At 40.0% G+C, this 19,293-nt stretch overlaps 1 protein-coding gene across 1 annotated transcript in view; it reads right to left on the bottom strand.

Moving 5' to 3' along the window:
- The window catches only part of SCN10A (sodium channel, voltage-gated, type X, alpha subunit), a 192,634-nt gene that overhangs the window by 93,361 nt on the left and 79,980 nt on the right, over positions 1–19,293 (bottom strand). The window contains exons 12-14 of the mRNA XM_006869181.1: positions 12,329–12,437; positions 3,309–3,547; positions 1,697–1,870 (exon numbers count right to left, since the gene is read on the bottom strand). Of these exons, the coding sequence (XP_006869243.1) occupies positions 1,697–1,870; positions 3,309–3,547; positions 12,329–12,437 (522 nt within the window). The remainder of the gene's footprint in view (positions 1–1,696; positions 1,871–3,308; positions 3,548–12,328; positions 12,438–19,293) is intronic.

The raw sequence follows: 19,293 nt of genomic DNA, 5'->3' as shown, positions 1-19,293 counted from the left end.
AGTTGGAAGTGGTAGCATGTTTTTAAAAGGCTGGGAATTGTTCATTAGTGAGTAAGAGGAGATAATGCTTCAGAGAGATGGGTGGTAACTGAAGGAGTGAAATCTTGGAGAAAGAGAGAAGGAATGGGGTTCAGAACCCCAGAGGAGGGACAGCTTTGTAAAAGGAGAAGAGACACTTGTATTGTCTCAGGAGAAATACAGACAAGTTGTACGAAGATATACCCATGGAGGGACTTGGTGGTGGGAATAAGGGCATTCTTCTTAGAAGGTTTTCGTTTTTTGATTCAGTATTAGGGCAAGATCATTAGTTGAGAGTGGGGTGTAATGGTAGGTTGGGAGAGAGGAGGTGAGGAGATTGAGAGGAAAAGGCATTAAATAGTCATTTTGAAGTGTAGGAAAGGGTGTAACTAGGTAACATAGACCCTCGGAAAGATGGTAGGATTGTTGGTCATGTTGAGTATCCATTTGAAGTTTGTGATTAGAGTTCTTAAACGCTTATTAGTTGGGTTATGTGATTCCCACCCCAGTAATATCTACAGCTCGGGTGTAGGCATGGTGGAGGGAGATATTTGTGTTCAACCCTGGATTTGTTATTGTTGTTGTTAAGTGCCATCGAGTCATTTCTGACTCATAGCTACCCTTTATAGGGTTTCTGAGGAGTACCTGTAGATTTGAACTGCTGACCATGTAGCTAGGAGTCCAGTGCTTATCCTACAGTGCCACACCACGGCTTTCCAAATACAAAATGTAAAGGAGTAAAGGGGAAAGGTGGCTGGGTTTATTTTCAATGCAAAATAATATTTATGGGCCATGGAGTATAGGTTAGGTAAATGAGGAGGGGTAGTTTTGGTGTTTGTGATACATTTTGAACTCTGACTTGAGGTGCTGGGACATCAGAGGTCTTCTAGCAATGGGAAGGACCTGGGACTCTGGAATTAGATGACTGAGACTTGACTTCCAGCTCTGTCACTTGCTCAGCAGCTGTGAAACTTTAGGGTCACCATTTAGCCATTCAGTGTCTCAGCTATTCTCACCTATCCATGGAGATATTAAAACCAAGTAATTCGTAGAGTTAGAGTGAGCAAAAACGAGGTACTGTACGGTAATATATTTTTGGGGGCTGAGTTTCTTGGTGGTACAAATGACTAAGAACTCTGCTACTATCCCATCATCTGGGGTCTAGTCCACCCAGAAGTATCTCAGAAGAAAAATCTGGTGATTTACTGCTGAAAACTCAGCCATTGAAAACCCTGTGGAGCACAGTTCTTTTGGACACACATAGGGTTGCTGTGAGTTGGAGTCGACTAAACAGCAGCTGATTGATTGGTGTGTTTAGCACTATGCCTGACACATTGTAAGTGTTCAAGAAACACTAGTTGATATTATTATCATTGTTACTATATTATTTGACAGGAGAACAAAAATCATAATCAGAAGCCACCTCTTTGTGTAGATGACTGATGGGACTGAGGCCTAAAGAGGAGAAAGCATGTCCCACTTGGAGTCAATGAAGAACGGAGGCCAGACCCAATATTCCAGACTCCCAGGTGCCCTCGTTGGCCTCCCTCCCACAGGGATAGCAGACGAAGAAGGAGTTGGCTGGTGGAGCCCTCCCCTAAGGATGGTGGCTGTTTCCAACAGTGGGCTCCCTGAATCTGGGTGGGACTTGCCCCTATTTGCCAAGGGAAAACATTACCAGACGGAAGGACCGAAACACACTTAGAGATCCCTTCCCAGATATGCTGAACTCCAACAAGCTCAAAGTGACAATGATGCAGTCAAAGATGTTCCATCTCTTCTGGAAGTAATAGTAGGGGTCGAAGGCAATGATTTTGAAGACCATTTCAGCAGTAAAAAATACAGTAAAGACCTGTGGATAGAAGCATGGTTTCAACACAGTGGAATCTGTTGGGTCAGGAGGCAATGGCAAATATAGCATCAGGAAAATGTCTTGTTTCTGAAAAAGCAAACCCTCTTATCTTGCTTTTGTTCAATGTCTATGCTATCTGAAGGCTCTTGAAGGTTTGGGGACAGGCACAATCAACGTGGCAGAATGGAGAAATGTCTCAACCAGTGCTCAGGGACAGTGCAGTAAAACCCATGCCTGTTTTTCCATAATAAATGATAAGTGGAGTAAGTGGGAGCAATCATTAGGACAGTAATTATTATACAATTATGTAGATGAGATGCCAGTAGTTTAAAAAGCATGAATTTTAGAGCTACACAAACCCAGATAAACACTCCCAACTCAAACATTTCCTAGCTTGTGTAACCTTGGACAATTAACCCATTCTCTCCATATCTCAATTTCCTGATCTATCTAAGGGACATAAAATGAGATACTGGACTTTTTATCAAAGAGCCTGGTAGGTGGTTGTTCATTAATAAATAAGGTTATTAGCAAGAACAATAATAATACATTTTCCTTATGGTTCTTTTTAAGGAGTCACTGGGGGTTGCTAATAGTTACGAAAGGTTAGTGGTTGGTACCCACCCAGAGGTGCCTTGGAGTAAAGCTCACAGCCTTGAAAAGCCTGTGGACCAGTTCTTACTCTGCACATGAAGGATTGCCATGAACTGGAATCAACTTGGTGGCAACTAATGCCACCAACAAGGCTCTTTTCAGTTCTGCGTGTCTGTCTGTAAGGCAATTGTCTTAGGATAGAATTCTCAAGTTGGGATTAGTCAGGACGAGGCTCAAGTCCGAAAACAAGCAGCAGGAATGGAAGACAGGTGAGGATGAAAGCTAAGAACCAGATCAGGTGTTTCCTCTCTTATGATGCCATCAAAGTTGCTCTCTAGCCTATGAAACAGACAATTGGAAGCTGAGAAACAGGCTGAGCGTTCCAGTGACTTGCTCCAGGCTACAAGTCTACAACTGTCTAATTCAGAGAACACCCTTTGAGTGTCCTCTGAAGGCAAGTGGGTGTGGTGTGGTGTGGTGGGGGTAGGGTGCTGTGCTCTAGAGAGACCTGAATCAACTCTGCTTCCACCCTCAGCAGCTGTGCAACCTTGGGTGGATTTTCAGCCTCTCTGAGACTTAGTGTTCTCTTTTGACCAGTGAAGGTGAAGATAACCTCACAGTGTTGTTGTGACACTTCAGTGAGATAATATTTATAGAGCTCCTGACTCATCAAACAAACACCTTTCTTTTCTTTCTTTTTTTAAAAAATGTCACTGTGCTCTGTCACTAACGCAATCAGTTCTTCAATGAATGAGGCATGCTCCTTCCCCACCCAGAAGCACCTCCCACCACCCCCTCCCACACACAACAGTCCCATGCCAACAGTGCCAGACAGTGCACTCACAATATTGCCTGTCTGTAGCATGGTTATAAAGGCGATGCTCATGTTGTAGTGTTCCATGGCCATGAAGAGAGTGTTCACCACGATGCACAAAGTGATGGCGAGCTCGGCAAATGGGTCTGTCACAATCTCAAAGAAACGAGTCTTGAGCTTCATCCATGTGGGGCAGCACTCCCAGATCAGATATTTCTTAGCCAAACTGATAAAGCAGGGTGGGCACCTCTGTTTAGATTCCTCGAGTTCTGCATCACAGGTGTGGTCAATGACAGCTGTCAGTCATGCATCACCTCAGTCCTCATCCTGTGGCCACCCTCTAGACCTTATTGTTATTAATGCCCACCTCCTCCAGCACCTCTCTTCAGTCCTCCCTCTCTCTTATGACTGTTTCCCACTTTTTGAGCTTCTTACCTTCAGCAACAGATTCAACCTCTGTCCCCATTCACCAGCCCTCCAAACCAATGACCCTCTGCATTGTTTTTATTGGCCATCACCTATACCATGTCCTTATCTAGCTTAGATCTTATGTGCATCTCTCTAACTATGCTTACAGATACCCTTACTTCCCTTGCCCCTCTCCCCATCTATTGTGATTGCCTGGCAAACCCTCAACCCTGAACAAACCCAGTTTGCAGCCTATACCCAAGACTCTGAACACATCTGGAAAGAAGTACACACAACTGCTGACTAATACTACTTGAGACCATGACCTCCAGTGTATCACTGCCCAGAAATCCTGCCATGTCTCTGTATTCAGCCCAAACCTTGACTCTTACAGACTGTCATTTCTTACTTTCTCCTCTCTCCTCCAATCTATAACTCCTTGTCTCCACTTCTTGCTCTCAACTGACCAAGTCACTTTTATTTCACTCAGAGTATAGACTCACTTACAAATGAATTTCCTCATCTTTCTATCACCAAGTCTGCAGCATATTTATTTGCAAGCCCATCCCCATAGTCTGCCTTCACATCCTTCACAGTGCAGGAGCTTGCTGTATGCCTCCCATGTGTGCCTGGGTCCTTCCTTTCTCACTTACTCAAGTCTTGTGTTTTCCCCTTCTCTCCCTTCTGGACTATGCCCCTTTGCATGAAACATGCTTTGTTTATATCTTAACTTTGTAAAAGGACTGTTTGGACACCATATTCTTCTCCACCTTCTGTCCTATTAACAACAAACTTCCTTGTAAGAGTTTTCTACACTTCCCTTCTCCACGGTCTCATCACTTATCCTTTGCCCAACCCTTGGAATCAGGCTTTTGCCTTGCTGAATTTAAATAGATAATTTCCAGGCCTCACCTTACTCTTCCTGCCACTGCATTTGACAAAATTTATTATGTTCTCCTTGAAAAGCTTTTCCCATTTGTCTTCCAGGACACCATGATCTCCTGGTTTTTCTCCCGTATCAGAGGCAGCTCCATCTGAGTTTCTGTTTCTGGTTTCTCCTTCATTTCTTATTTCTAAGTGTTGGAGAACTCAAGCACTTTCTCCCTGGTCTTTCATTACCCTGCTACAACCCCCTTCTAGCTAATGTCATTGGGCCCTATGGCCTTAAAAATGATCTTCATGTGAATTTCATATATCCAGCTTTGGATCTCTCCCTTAAGCACATGTTCATTTCTCTTGTTACTTCTATTAGATTTCCACTGGTATGTGCTACTGAACTTCCTCTTGGAAGTCTATAAATTTCATTGCAAGACGTGCACCTTGGAGCTACACCAGACCACGTGAGCAAAGAAAGATGATGACCACTGTTTAAAATGTAAAAATAGCAAAGTATATTAGGAACAAGGATGAGGCAGATTTATTTGTAATTATACAGAAAATTGTTTATTTCTGTGTGTATGTGTGTATATATGGAGTCCTGGTGTTGCGCTGGACTACAAGGTTGATTAGAATTGCAAGGTTGGAAGTTCAAGTTCACCAGGTGATTTTTGGAAACCCTATACAGGGTCATTATGAGTCAGAACTGATTGGATGGCATTTAACAACAACATGTGTATAAATGGAGTCCTGGTGTGGCATTGTAGGATAAACACTGGCCTGCTAAACACAAGGTTGGTGGTTCAAAGCCATTAACCGCTCCTTGGAAAGGATTGCTATGAATTGGTGTCCAACAACAACATCAGCAACATGTGTGTGTGTGTGTGTGTGTGTGTGTATGAATTTGTTTTATATATATAGAGTATTTCTATATTTTTATGCCTTGCATATGAAGCCTTTCTTACCACAGAGCTTGAAATATGGCTACCCAGGTTTTCTTCTAGTTCTTCTATAGTTTTGGGTTTTTTAAAATTTTAACATTTTGGCTCATCTGGAACTTATTTTTGGTGAAGAGTGAACTACTGATCTAGCTTATTGTCTCGCCCAATCTCTGGTCATGTATGCCTACACTATTTATTGAACGATCTCCCTTTTTTGCATGATTGCCATTTCTATCAAATATTAAAATTTCATATACACATGTATCCATTTAAAGATTCTATTCTCCTATGAATTTAACTACTTATAACTCTCACACTACTTTAATTACTTACTCTGTATTTATAATCTTCAAAATATTTTGTCAAATAAAGCCAAAGGAAACAGCATAAAAAACATTTGCAGTTTATATCACAGACAAAATACTCATTTTCTTAATATATATGAGTTCTTAAAAATTGATAAGGAAAAGATAAACTCATCAGAAAAATTATTAGATAGTTCCAGAAAAGGAAAGTTATAAATATTTGGAAAGATACTCAACAATACTCAACAACACTCAAAATAAGAGAATTGCAAAATGAGATTACTAAGATATTTTCATCAATCAGATTTGCAAAGTCAGATCAGTGTGACCTTGTTTGGGAAGGTGTGAGTAAACAGCTAGTCTCATCCAATGTTTGAGTGGGTGAAATTGGTAACACATTTATAGGAAACAGCTTTATCTTTCAAGTTAAAAATTCATATTCTTTTTGATAAAATAATTTCCTTTGAAGATTTTTAACCTATAGTTAAATTAACACACAGACAAAGTGATGTAATTATGAAGTTAATGATTATAACATTTACTTCCTATCAAAAGGGGACTGGTTAAAACAATGATGTTGTTGTTGTTGTTAAGTGCCATCGAGTCGGTTCCGACCCATAGCGACCCTGTACAGGGTTTCCGAGGGTATAAATCTTTACGGGAGTAGAAAGCCTCATCTTTCTCCCGTGGAGCGGCTGGTAGTTTCGAACCGCTGACCTTAAGGTTCGCAGCCCGATTCGTAACCACTACGCTATGCAATACTAGTAGATGATGTAAAAACGAAATACAACTCTGCCAGAAAGTGATTTAGAATGGTTTGCAACATGTGAGGGGACTTCAAAAAATTGTAGAAAAATCCCATTATATTTCCATCTTATTTTTTCACCAACATTTTGAAGCCCCTCATATATTAACTGATCAAAGCAAGATATTAGAATTGTGTTTATGATGTGCTACCATTTGTGAGGAAGAAAAAAGTCTGCATGTTTTTTATTGCTCATACATAGAATACTCCTAGAAGGATACACAAAACGACTAGTTTGAAGATTGTTTCTGCGTAGGGGAACTGCATGGACAGTATATTCACTCCCCACTTTTTTTGCATGCCCTTTTGTACTTTTAAAATTCTGCATAATGTATTTCCTATTGAAACAAACATCTTCTAAATACAAATTGATAAAACAGTTCTATTTTAAAATAATAAATCAAATAATGTGCTGCTCTTTCTATTTCTAAAATCACCAAAACCAAAATAATCAACTGCCATTGAGCTGATTCCAACTCATAGCAGCTCTAGAGGACAGGGTGAAATGAGCCCAGAGGGTTTCTAATACTGGAAATCTTTATGCAAACAGATGGTCTCATCTTGGCTGGTGTATTTCAATTATTGACCTTTCGATTAGCAACCCAGTGCTTAGCCCATGTCACCACCAGGGCTCCTTAGAAATCATCAAAGGCATCAAGAGATAGAAATAGTAATGCTGTTTGCTTTTGGTATGGTGCTGTGGGCGAATGTGTGAGACTGCAAAGTTGTTTGAACTGTGCGGTTGGTGGTTCAAGCTCACCAGCTGCTCCTTGGAAACCCTATGCAGCGTCTCTGTGGGTTGAAATTGACTTGACAGCATTTAACAACAACAGCATTCACTGTTGAGTTGATTCCAATCATGGAGACCACATATGTGCAGAGTCGAACTGTACTCTAAGGTTTTCAAGGCTGTGATCTTTTGGAAGTAGATCATCAGGCTTTACTTTGAAGGCATCTCTGCACGGGTTTGAACTACCAACTTTTTGGTTAGTAGTCCAACGCTTAAGCATTTGGCCTCTCAAAACCAGCAAAGGTTAATCAGATTGCCTGATGTTCCTTAGAGGAAGTGCTTGAAACTCCAAATAACAAGCTAGCAAAGCACAGTTCTCTAAAGAAGTTGGCACATCTTAGGACGAAATCAACAATTCCTAGTTGGAACAATTAAAAAAGTTTCTTTTCTTTTCTTTAAACAAAGAAACACACACTCGGAGTAGTGCTGACTGAGGAATCTTGCAGACCTGTCATTTTTTAATAGGAAACAGCCAGTTTCTGAGCAGAATGGGAAAAAAGACAATTGTAAGCAGCCCTTGTTAGCTTAAAACATGATCTTTGTGCCTCTCCAAAAGAGTCTCTTGAAAAAAGCTAATCTAGAAATAATTTTCCTTCTGAAACAATTCAAGAGGTGTCCCTCTCCCATTAATTTAAATGTTTCCATCTATGCATCCTCTCCTACCACCTCTGGTGAATTTTCTTCCTTTCCTTCATCTTTTATCTCTCCCATTCTTCCATAGCATTTCCATTAGCATGTATTTACTCAAAATAAAAAATCTGATAACACCACCAACACCAACAAAAATCTTCCTTCAATTCTATGTCCTCTCTGTTGTTATTATTGTTAGGTCTTTGATATGGAGTCATAGTGACCATATGCACAACAGACCAAAACAATGCCTGGTCTGAGCCAACCTCACAATTGTTGCTATGTTTGAATCCATTGCTGCCAACGCTGTGCTAATGCATCACGTTGGGGGTCTTCCTCTTTTTCTCCAACCCTCCACTTTACCAAACGTGATATCCATCTCCAGGGACTGGTCCCTCCTGATAATATGGCCGAAGTATGAGCATTCTGGATGTACTTCCTCTAACACAGATCTATTTGTTATTTTGGCAGTCCATGGTACTTTTAATATTCTCCTTCAACACCATTACTCAAATGTATCAATTCTTCTACAGTCTTCCTTATTCACTGTCCAACTTTCACATGTATATGAGGTTACTGAAAATACAGAATCATGGTACCAAAAAGAAATGGTTGATGCTCAACCATTTCAAGAGGTAGCATATGATCAAGAGCCAATGATACTGAAGGAAGAATTCCAAGGTGCATTGAAGGCATGGGCAAAGAACAAGGCATTGGGAATTGATGGAACACAAATAGAAATCTTTCAACAAACTGATGTGGCACTGTAGGCACTCACTCATCTATGCTAAGAAATTTGGAAGACAACTACCTGGCCAACTGACTGGAAGAGATCCGTATTTGTTCCCATTCCAAAGAGAGGTGACCCAACAAAATGTAAAAATCATTGGACAATGTCATTAATATTGCATGCAAGTAAAATCTTGCTAAAGATAATACAAAAACAGCTGCAACCATACATTGACAGAGAACTTCCAGAGGTTCAAGCTAGATTCAGAAAAGGATGTTGAATGAGAGATATCATTGCTGATGTCAGATGGATCTTGGTTGAAAGCAGCGAATACCACAAACATGTTTACCTGTGTTTTATTGACTAGGCAAAGACTTTAACCTGTGTGGATAGTGACAATTTATGGGCAACACTGCAGAGAATGAGTATTCTGGCACACTTAATTGTGCTCATGAAGAACCTGTACATAGACCAAGAGGCAGTCATTCGAACAGAACAAGGAAACACCGAATGGTTTTAAATTAGGAAATGTGCGCACCCAGGGTTGTATTCTTTCACAATACTTATTAAATCTGTATGCTGAGCAAATAATTCAAGCATCTGTATCATATGAAGAAAAACATGGTATCATGATTGGAGGAAGACTCATTAACAACCTGCGATATGCAGATGATACAATCTTGCTTGCTGAAATTGAAGAAGACTTAAAATAGTTACTGATGAAGATCAAAGACCACAGCTTTTGGTATGGGTTGCATTTAAATGTAGAGAAAATTTAAATCCTTAACACTGGATCAATAAATAGCATCATGATAACTGGAGAGGAGATTGAAGTTGTCAAAGGCTTCATTTTGCTTGGATCCATAATCAGCACTCATGTAAGCAGCAGTCAAGAAATCAAACAACATACTGCACTAGGCAAATCTGCTGCACAAAAACCTCTTTAAGTGTTCAAGAGCAAAGATGTCAGTTTGAAGACCAACGTGTACCTGATTCAAGCCATGGTGTTTTCAGTATCCTTTTGAGTGCCATCCTTATAACTTCTCATTACAACCATATTTCTTGGGAAAATTGTGTGTTCACAATACTGTATTCCTTTTCCCATGTTTCAATCCCCTTCAATTAGACTTCTATGCACTTCTTTCTTGTTCAGATCTCAAAGACCCCCATGTCAGGCTTCTTTTTACCTGACCTCTACAGCATAATCTGTTGGACCCTCGGCTCTGCGTTGTGTTCTTCTGGGTCTCTTCCTATTTCTTGGCATCCCTTCTCAGCCTCCTCTGCTGACTCCTTCTCTTGGTTCAACCATTAAATATCATAGCTCTTTAGGACTATGCCCCAGGTTCTCTTCTCTGCTTACTTGATCCTTCCCTGTGTGATCTTTCCATTTAAATGATTTCAAAATGGCCATCAGTATTCAAATTTCTTTTAATATATATCCCTAATTTCCCTGAGTCCTGGTGTGGTGCTGTAGAACAAGTACTGGACTGCTAACCATGAGGTTGACAGTTCAAATCCATGAGGTGCTCCTTGGAAACCCTATGCAAGGTTGCTATGAGTTGGTACTGACTCCACGGCACTTAAAAACAACTACAGTTTATCCCTGTCTTCTAAGTTCTGGACCAAGTTATCATAAAGCTAACTTCCTACTGGATATTCTTTCCTGGATGTCCCAATGACACCTGATACACAATGTGATCCAGACACAACTCAATAGCTTCTTCTCTCATCTTTTCCCAGTGAAGTCTTTTCTTTCCTAAAATGTTTCCTTTAGGAACTGATGCTCCTCTATCCCTTCAGTTCTTCAAGCAAGAGTCATGTGCATCATCAAATCCTGAATTTCATATCTTCAGGTAGCTTTCAAAACTTTCCATTTCCCGTCATCTCCACTGCCACTACCCAAGAGTCTCTCATTGACTTTGTCATAGTTGGTGTCACTCTGGGGTACTGGGCATTCTTTGAGGTTGCTCCTAGATCTCTCTATGTGTACATTGCTAGTCAATTCTGATTTATATTTCTGAGCCATGCTGGGCATGTGAGCCTCTCTCTAAGACTTGCTTTACCTAGAAAGTAAGGTGCAAGCATGGAACAAAACTCAAAATCAAAAAACAAAAAAAAATCAAAAATCAAAAACTCAAAAAACAAAAAAGACCAAGCTTATTGGTTAGATAGAGACTGGCCCTTAGATCATGGCTCTTAGTCACTCTTAAGGTCTGAAAATGAACTCACCCCTCTGGCTCAATTTTTAGCCAAACAATAGGCCTATAAGGAGAACAGTAACACCAGTGAGGTATATGCACCGTAGAATTATCAACCAAAGGAGCTCTGGTAGCATAGTGGTTATGAATCGGGCTGAAAACTGCAAGGTCAGCAGTTTGAAACTACCAGCTGTTCCGTGGGAGAAAGATGAGGCTTTCTGCTCCTGTAAAGATTTATAGCTTTGGAAACCCTGTACGGGGTGGCTATGAGTCGGAACCGACTCCATGGCACATAACAACAACAACAACAGAGATAAAAAATTTTTTTAAAAAGCTGGCATTTACCCAAGGACACACTTCAGAAAGGTTAAGAAAGAAGGAGGAATGGAAACAGGAAACATAGGGAGGAAGTAAGATAAGTGATGCTACATTGTATGGATTGCAATCAAGGTGATGAAACAAAATGTGTATGGATTGTTGAATGGAAAACTGATCTGCTTTGTAACTCTTCACCCAATTTTCAATAAAAAAGTTTTTTTTAGAAAGAATGAAAGTAAGGTACAGATCAGCTCTATTTTTAAATTCTTCAAACACTTTTTTTTCTGTTGTCTACCATGAACTCCCCCACCCAGGGATGGAGGGAGAGCACATAGGGTCACACAAACAACATCCAACTTCCCTTCTCCCTCCTTCAGTCCAAGACATTCTTAATTTGCTTAGAAGAGATGAGTAACTGGATTTGACTGAGGCCTAATTCTCCACCCACTTGGGAAAATAAAGGCTGGATTAGGAGAGTAAGCCATATCCATGTTTTCTGTTATCCACAATGGACAGGACAGACAGCCATGACCCAGCACCTCTCTCTTCTTCCACCTAATAGCTTTTTGTAATCATCTGGAATTAGAGACATCCCTGGGAATATTGGGTGGAATCCCCATATGATTGACAGAACCCTGCATTGACAAGGATTTCCTTTCTCTTCTAGCATTCAGCATAATGATACTGAAGACAGAAATTGGGTTAAAAAAATAGAAAATGAAATATGGTTAAATTACTTCCAATTGTCTGGCACCTGCCAGATCACTTTTTAAAATTTAGTTTTGTGAATACATATGACTCACATGTTAATTTGAACGTGAAATGAACTAGAGTATTTTATTCATAGTATTCTTGCTTTTGAAAATCTATCAACATAATAAAGAGAGAGAAAAAAACCCCACATTGATAAAAGATGATGGGGGCAAGGGTCTAAGAAGGAATAGTTAGGATCCCAGGACTCCAGAGATAGGTGCCATTTGGAACAAGCTTTGGGCATCTACTCTGATACTTAACACAGCACAATGGATGTTCCATTGAGCAGCACTTACCCTCAAGGACTGAGGTCATGATGCTGACAACACTCATTGCCCTTTGGGCTCGGAAAGGTTCATTCAGATATTCTGCTGACAAGAAAGTCTTCTGCCCTGCATTGAGTCCCTGCTGAGACATAAACAAACACAGTGTCAGTACATGCCCCCAACATGAAGTCTTCAGTGACAAAGATGGATCATTCAGTCTCTAATTGGCCAGTCTTCTGTGGCAGTGAGTAGCTCAGTGAAGCCATGATCCTCTATGTTGTTGTTGTTAAGTGCCATCGAGTCGGGTCCAACCCATAGCGACCCTGTACAGTCATGCTTAAAGACACAGACTGATCCTTAAACTTGGAATGAACTTTCAGGCATGAGGATCAGGACCCACAGTTGGGGTAGACTCAGAGCTCAGACTGGTTGTGAGTGGAGTAACCTGAGTTCACCCAGGTTTTGCAGACAGACACCCTAGGACAGACCCTGCATACCAGAATGGGGCTGGGGCTACCTCAAGGGTCTCTGAGGTTTCTACCAAGGGGAGATGAGAGCTTCAGGGAGAGTGAGCTAGGCAGTCATTACAAAACATCCCCTAGTCAGTGTATATGATCTCTGCATAGAATTCCTACTTTCACATCGTGTTTTCCCAACCTCCTTTCTAATACGTCCATTTCCCTCTCCAATATACAATTCAATGTTCTTTCAAGTGGAGAACATCTGTGTGTCTTAGTATCTTCATTACCCAGCTGTAAATTGTCTGACACAATATTTCAAAATCTCTTGTATGGCTGGGAGACAAGACAGTGTCCTGTCTTTTTAGCCTTTTCCTCTTCTTGCCTTCTTAGAAGTCCCCTCTGGAAACCATGCCAGACCCTTAACTCTAACCATATACTTACTCAGAATTTGGGGAATGCTGGGTCCCACAAAAGTTGATTTAGCACTGCAAAAACCATTCAGAGCCCAAATTCAACAAGTATGCACTGATATTCATAGGCATATAGGGTATTTAATAAATGAAGAACTTTTAGAAAAATTTTAACCATGAAGATTCAATAAATGATACTAGTGTTGTTGTGGTTGATAAATTCGGACTCATAGATCTCCAGTGCACAACAAAACAAACTTTTGCCCAGTCCTGTGCCATCCCCACAATTATTATGTTTCAGTGATTGTGCTGCCACTGCGTCAACCTATCTTGAGGTGGTTTTCCTCTTTTTTGCTGACCCTCCACTTTACCAAGTGTGATGTCCTTTTCCAGTGACTGATCCGTCCCTGACATGTCCAAAGTATAGAGACAAAATTTTGCCTTCTTTGCTTCTAAGTAGCATTCTGGCTATACTTCTTCCAAGACATATTTGCTTGTTCAATATTCTTCTCCAACACCACAACACAAATGCATTCATTCTTCTATGGCCTTCCTTACTAATTGTCCAACTTTCACATGCATATGCAATTGAAAATACCATGGCTTGGGTCAGATGCATCTTAGTCTTCAAACAGACATCTTTGCTTTTTAATACTTTAAAAAGGTCTTTTGCAGCAGGTTTGTCTAATGCAATACATCCTTTGATTTCTTGGTTTCTGCTTACATGAGTGCTGATTATGCATTCAAGCAAACTGAAGTCTTTGACAACTTCAGTCATTTCTCCAGTTATCATGATGCTATTTATTGATCCAGTGTAGAGGATTTTTATTTTCTTTACATTGAGGTGCAATCCATACTGAAGGTTGTAGTCTTTGATCTTCATCAGTAAGTACTGCAAGTTTTCTTCACTTTGAGCAAGCAAGTTGTTAATGATGCCATATTCTTCTTCATATAACCCAGATTCTTGGATTATTTGCTCAGCATATAGATTGAATAAGTATGGTGAAAGGATACAATCCTGAAGCACAACTTTCTTGACTTTAAACTATTCAGAATCCACTTGTATTTTAACAACTGCCTCTTGGTCTGTGTATAGGTTCTTCATGAGCAGTTAAGGGTTCTGAAATAATCATTCCTTGCAAGGTTATCTATAGCTTGTTATGATTAACCAGTTGAATGCTTTTGCATAGTCAATAAAGTACAAGTAAACACTTTTCTAGTATTCTTGACATAACCAAGAAAACACATGTAAACATTCTTCTGGTATTCTCTGTTTTCAGTCAAGGTTCATCTGATGTCAGCAATGATATCTCTTATTCCATGTATCTTCTGAATCTCACTTGAATTTCTGGCGGCTCCTTGTCAATAATGCAGCAGCTTTTGAATTGTCTTAAGCAAAATTTTACTTGTATATTATATTAATGATATTGTTAGATAATTTTGCATTTTGTAGGGTCATCTTTCTTTGGAATACACACAAATATGGATCTCTTCCAATCAATTGGCCAGATAACTGTCTTCCAAAATTCTTGGTGCATCCAGTACGGCATAAGTTTGTTGAAGCGTTTCAATTTATATTTCATCAATTCCCTGGAGCCTTGCTTATCCCCAATGCCTTCAGTACATCTTGGACTTCTTCCTTCCATACCATTGGTTCTTGATTTTATGATACCTCTCGAAATGGTTGAGCATTGTCCAATTCTTTTTGGCATAGTGCTGTGTATTCCTTCCATCTTCTTTTGATGCTTCCTGCATCATGCAATATTTTGCTCATTGTTGTTGTTGTTAGGTGCCATTGAATTGGTACCAACTCATAGCAACTTTATGCACAACAGAATGAAACGCTGGTCCTGTGCAAACCCCACAGTTGTTGCTACATTTGAGCCCACTGCTTCTGACACTGTGCCAATTCATCTTGTTGGGGGTCTTCCCCTTTTTATCCAACCCTCCACTTTACCAAGCATGATATCATTATCCAGGGACTAGTCTCTCCTGATAATAGATCCAAAGTATGAGAGATGAAGTCTGTACATCTTTGTTTCTAAGCAGTATTCTGACTCTATTTCAACACAGATTAGTTTGTTCTTTCAGCAGGCCATGGTACTTTTAATATTCTCCTTGAACACCATAACTCAAATGCATCAATTCTGCGGTCTTCCTTCTGCACTGTCTGAATTTCACATGTATATGTGGCTATTTAAAATACCATGACTTGGGCCAGGTGCATGTTAGTCTTCAAACTGACATCTTTGCTCTTGAACACTTTAAAGAGGTCTTGTGCAGCAGATTTGCCTAATGCAATACATCGTTTGATTTCTTGACTGTTGCTTCCATGAGTGTTGATGGTGGATCCTAGCAAAATTAAGTCTTTGACAATTTCAATCTTTTCTCCATTTATGAGGGTGTTGTTTTTTGGGCCAGTGGTGAGGATTTTTGTTTTCTTTGCATTGAGGTACAACCCATACTGAAGGCTGTGGTCTTGAATATTCATCAGCAAATATTTTAAGTCCTCTTCACTTTCAGCAAGCAAAGTTGTATCATGTACATATTGTAGATTGCTACTAATTATTCCTCTAATCCCGATGCCACGTTCTTCTTCACATGATACAATTTCTCAAATAATTTTCTCAGCATACAGGTTGAATAAATACGGTGAAAGAATACTACCCTGGTATATACCTTTTCTGATTTTAAACCATTCAGTGTACCCTTGTTCTATTCAACATCTGCCTCTTGATCTATGTATAGGTTCCTCATGAGCACAATTGAATGTTCTGGAATACTCATTGTCTTCAATGTTGTCCATAGCTTGTCATGATCCAAACAACCAAAAACTTTTGTGTACTTAATAAAACACAGATAAACATCTTTCTGGTATTTTCTGCCTTCAGCTAAGATCCATTTAACATTATGAATGATATCTCTCATTCCATGTTGTCATGTGACTCCTGCTTGGACCTCGAGCAGTTCCCTGTCAATGTCCTGTTTTTGAATTATATTGAGCAAAATTTTACTTGCATGCAATATTAATGATATCGTCTAATGATTTCTGCATTCCATTGAGTCACCACTCTTTGGAATGGGCACAAATATGGATCTCTTCCAATCAGTTGGCCAGACAGCTGTCTTCTTGCAATATATGAGTGAGTGTCTCCTGTGTTGCATTAGTTTTTTGAAATATTTCAATTTGTTTTCCATCGATTTCTGGATCCTTGTTCTTTGCCAGTGCCTTCATTATACTTTGGACTTCTTCCTTCAGTGTCATTGGCTCTAGAGCATATGCTACCTCTTGAAATGGTTGAAGATCAGCCATTTCTTTTTGGTACAATGATGTGTGTATTTCTTCTATCTTCTTTTGATGCTTTCTGCATCATACAGTATTTTGCCCAAAGAATCCTTTGGTATTACAAGTCGAGGCTTGAATTTCTTCCTCAGTTATTTCAGCTTGAGAAATTTTGAGCATGTTCTTCCCTTTTGGTTTTCCAACTCCAGATCTTTGCACATTTCATTATAATACTTTACTTTGTCTTCTAACATCCAATTTGGTCTTCTCTTTCTTTTTAATGACTTTTTAAAAAATGTTTTATTGTGAATTATATGATAGTTTACATGAGAGAACTTTAGTTTTACATTCATTCCATCGTATATCATTTCATTGCCATGGTTCCAATCCCCTCCATGCATCATCAACCGACCAAAGGGTATACCCTACAAACCCACCCCCTACACTCTCCCCCCACCCCCAGTCTTCAGCCCACAGTCCCTCTCCCTCTCTGGATCCAAAGTCCCCAGCTGCTTCAGCACTCCACGTCATCGTCTCTGTCTCTATCTCAGGCATCTCTGCTTCTCTGGGTAGGGTCCTGCTCTCAGCTCTTCTCTGTTGATGGTCCTAGAGACCTCTGCTCCTAGACTGGAGAATTCATCACTCCCTTCCTTGTTACAAAACGTCTACCTTTGCATTTCCAACCCTTATAATCAGTCCTGATAACAATTATTCACTACAGTATCGCGAGTTACCCATCTGTATTTCATTTCATCAGCTCCTCCTAGACAGATTGGATAGTACTCACTGGAGGTTCTGCCTTCCTCCATGCCCCCTAGCTCTAGGTTCCCTCTTGAAAGCTTGTAAGCCAGTCACTTCTTGCCTTTGTAGTCCCCCCACCCCATTTGGGTATCCAATGTCCATGTTGCCCATCTCTGTCTACTCTATGTGTGGAGGGGGTGGGAATGTTTCTTGCTGTAAGGATTTGTTCCTTCTTTTGAGTTGCTGCTCCATAGGTGTAGGTCAAGTTCATCAAATTGTATCAGCTCACTTTATTATTTTTTTTTCCCTCTTCTTTCTTCTGGTTGAGCTCTGATTTTTTAATGACTTTTTGTTGTCTTCATGAATAATGTGCCTGATATTATCACCCAACTCTTCTGGTGTATTCCTCCTTCGTGTCTAATGCATCAAATCTGTTCTTGAGGTGGTCAATACATTTAGATGAGATATATTTAAGATAATATTTTGGCTCTTATGAACTTGTTTAAATTTTATACAGATTCAGCCTGAACTTACTCATAAGCAATTGATGGTATGTTCTATAGTTGGTCCTTGATCCTGTTTTAGCTGATGATATTGAGCTTCTTCATCACCTCTTCCCACAGTTGTAGTCAATTTGATTCCTGTGTATTCCATTTTGTGAGGTCCATGTGTATAGTTGCCATTTATGTTGTTGAAAAGAGGTATTTGCAATGAATACGTCATTGGTCTGGCAAAATTATATCATTCAATATGCAGTATAATTTCTATCACCAAAGCCATATTTTCCAACTACTAATCCTTTGTCTTTGTTTCCAACTTTTATATTCCTATCACTAGTAATTATCAATGATACTAGTTGTTGTTGTTAGTTGCCATTGAGTTGGTACTGACTCATAGTGACCATATGCACAACAGAACAAAATACTGCCTGGTCTTGGGCCAATCTCACAATTGTTGCCATGCTTGAGCCCACTGATGTTGCCACTTTGCCAGTCCATTTGGCTGGGGGTGGGGGGGTGTCTTCCTCTTTTTCTCTGACCTTTCTTTCACCATACCAAACATGATATCCTTCTCTAGTGACTGGTCCCTCCTGACAATATGTACTGGTGTGGTGCTATAGGTTAATGTGCCAGGCTGCAAAGCCACTTGAATTACAAGGTCAGCAGTTCAAGTTCACCTTGAAACCCTATATAGGGTCGCTATGGGTCAGAACCGACTTGACGGCACTTAACAACAACAATGATACTAGCAGCTGGTATTTATTATTTGTATTGGGCACATGTATCGAAATGTAACTGCTTTATTATTATATATTTATATTTTTTGCTGTTGCTTTAAGTGTTGTCAAGTCCGTTTCATCTCATTGCAACTCTGTTTAGGGTTTTCGAGGAGTGGCTGGTGAGTTTGAACTGCTGATCTTGTGGTTTAAACAGACCTTGCAGTCCAGTGAAACATCATGACAAATGGGACCCAGAGAAATTCTGAAAGAGGCACATTAACGCACAAACTAGGCACCAGGTGGTTAATGTGCCCCTCTCAGAATTTCTCTGCTTTCTATTGTCATCCTCCAGCTATCTGGAATCATTTATAGAAGAAGATATGGAGAATTTAAGGGTCTTGCTAAGGGTGACTTGTTTGGCAAATGGCACATCCAGGTCTATGTGACAGTGAAAGTCTTAAAGAGTTAATAATGCACTAGCCAAAAAAAAAAATTAAATTAAAAGAATTAAGTTGCTTATGAGAAAGAGAAGATGATCTCAGATCAAATGAGTGAGGGGGTAGAGTCCATCACAAGGCTTCTTGACTGAGATGTTCTAGAGGCTTTGACTTTAGAACTCTGTGTTGGTGATTCTCCCTTGGAGACTCACCCTCCACTTTTTCTGCCCTGCTCTGTGTTTGAGGAGAGTGATCTATATTAACTGCATCACCCTCTCCTCTGGCTTTGATCAGGTTCAGACAATGGAAGGCACAGACAGAAGATCAGAGGATGGAAGGAGAGAGATTTCAGGTATCCATTCCCTGGTAGTGGATGTGAAGCTGTATCTAAGATAGTAACTTCTGTCAGGCAGCCTCTCTTGTGCAGTTACAACCTTCATTAGG

Source organism: Chrysochloris asiatica, unplaced genomic scaffold (genome assembly GCF_000296735.1).
Source record: "Chrysochloris asiatica unplaced genomic scaffold, ChrAsi1.0 scaffold00127, whole genome shotgun sequence".
NCBI lineage: Eukaryota > Metazoa > Chordata > Mammalia > Afrosoricida > Chrysochloridae > Chrysochloris > Chrysochloris asiatica.
This window is presented reverse-complemented; position numbering and strand designations above follow the sequence as displayed.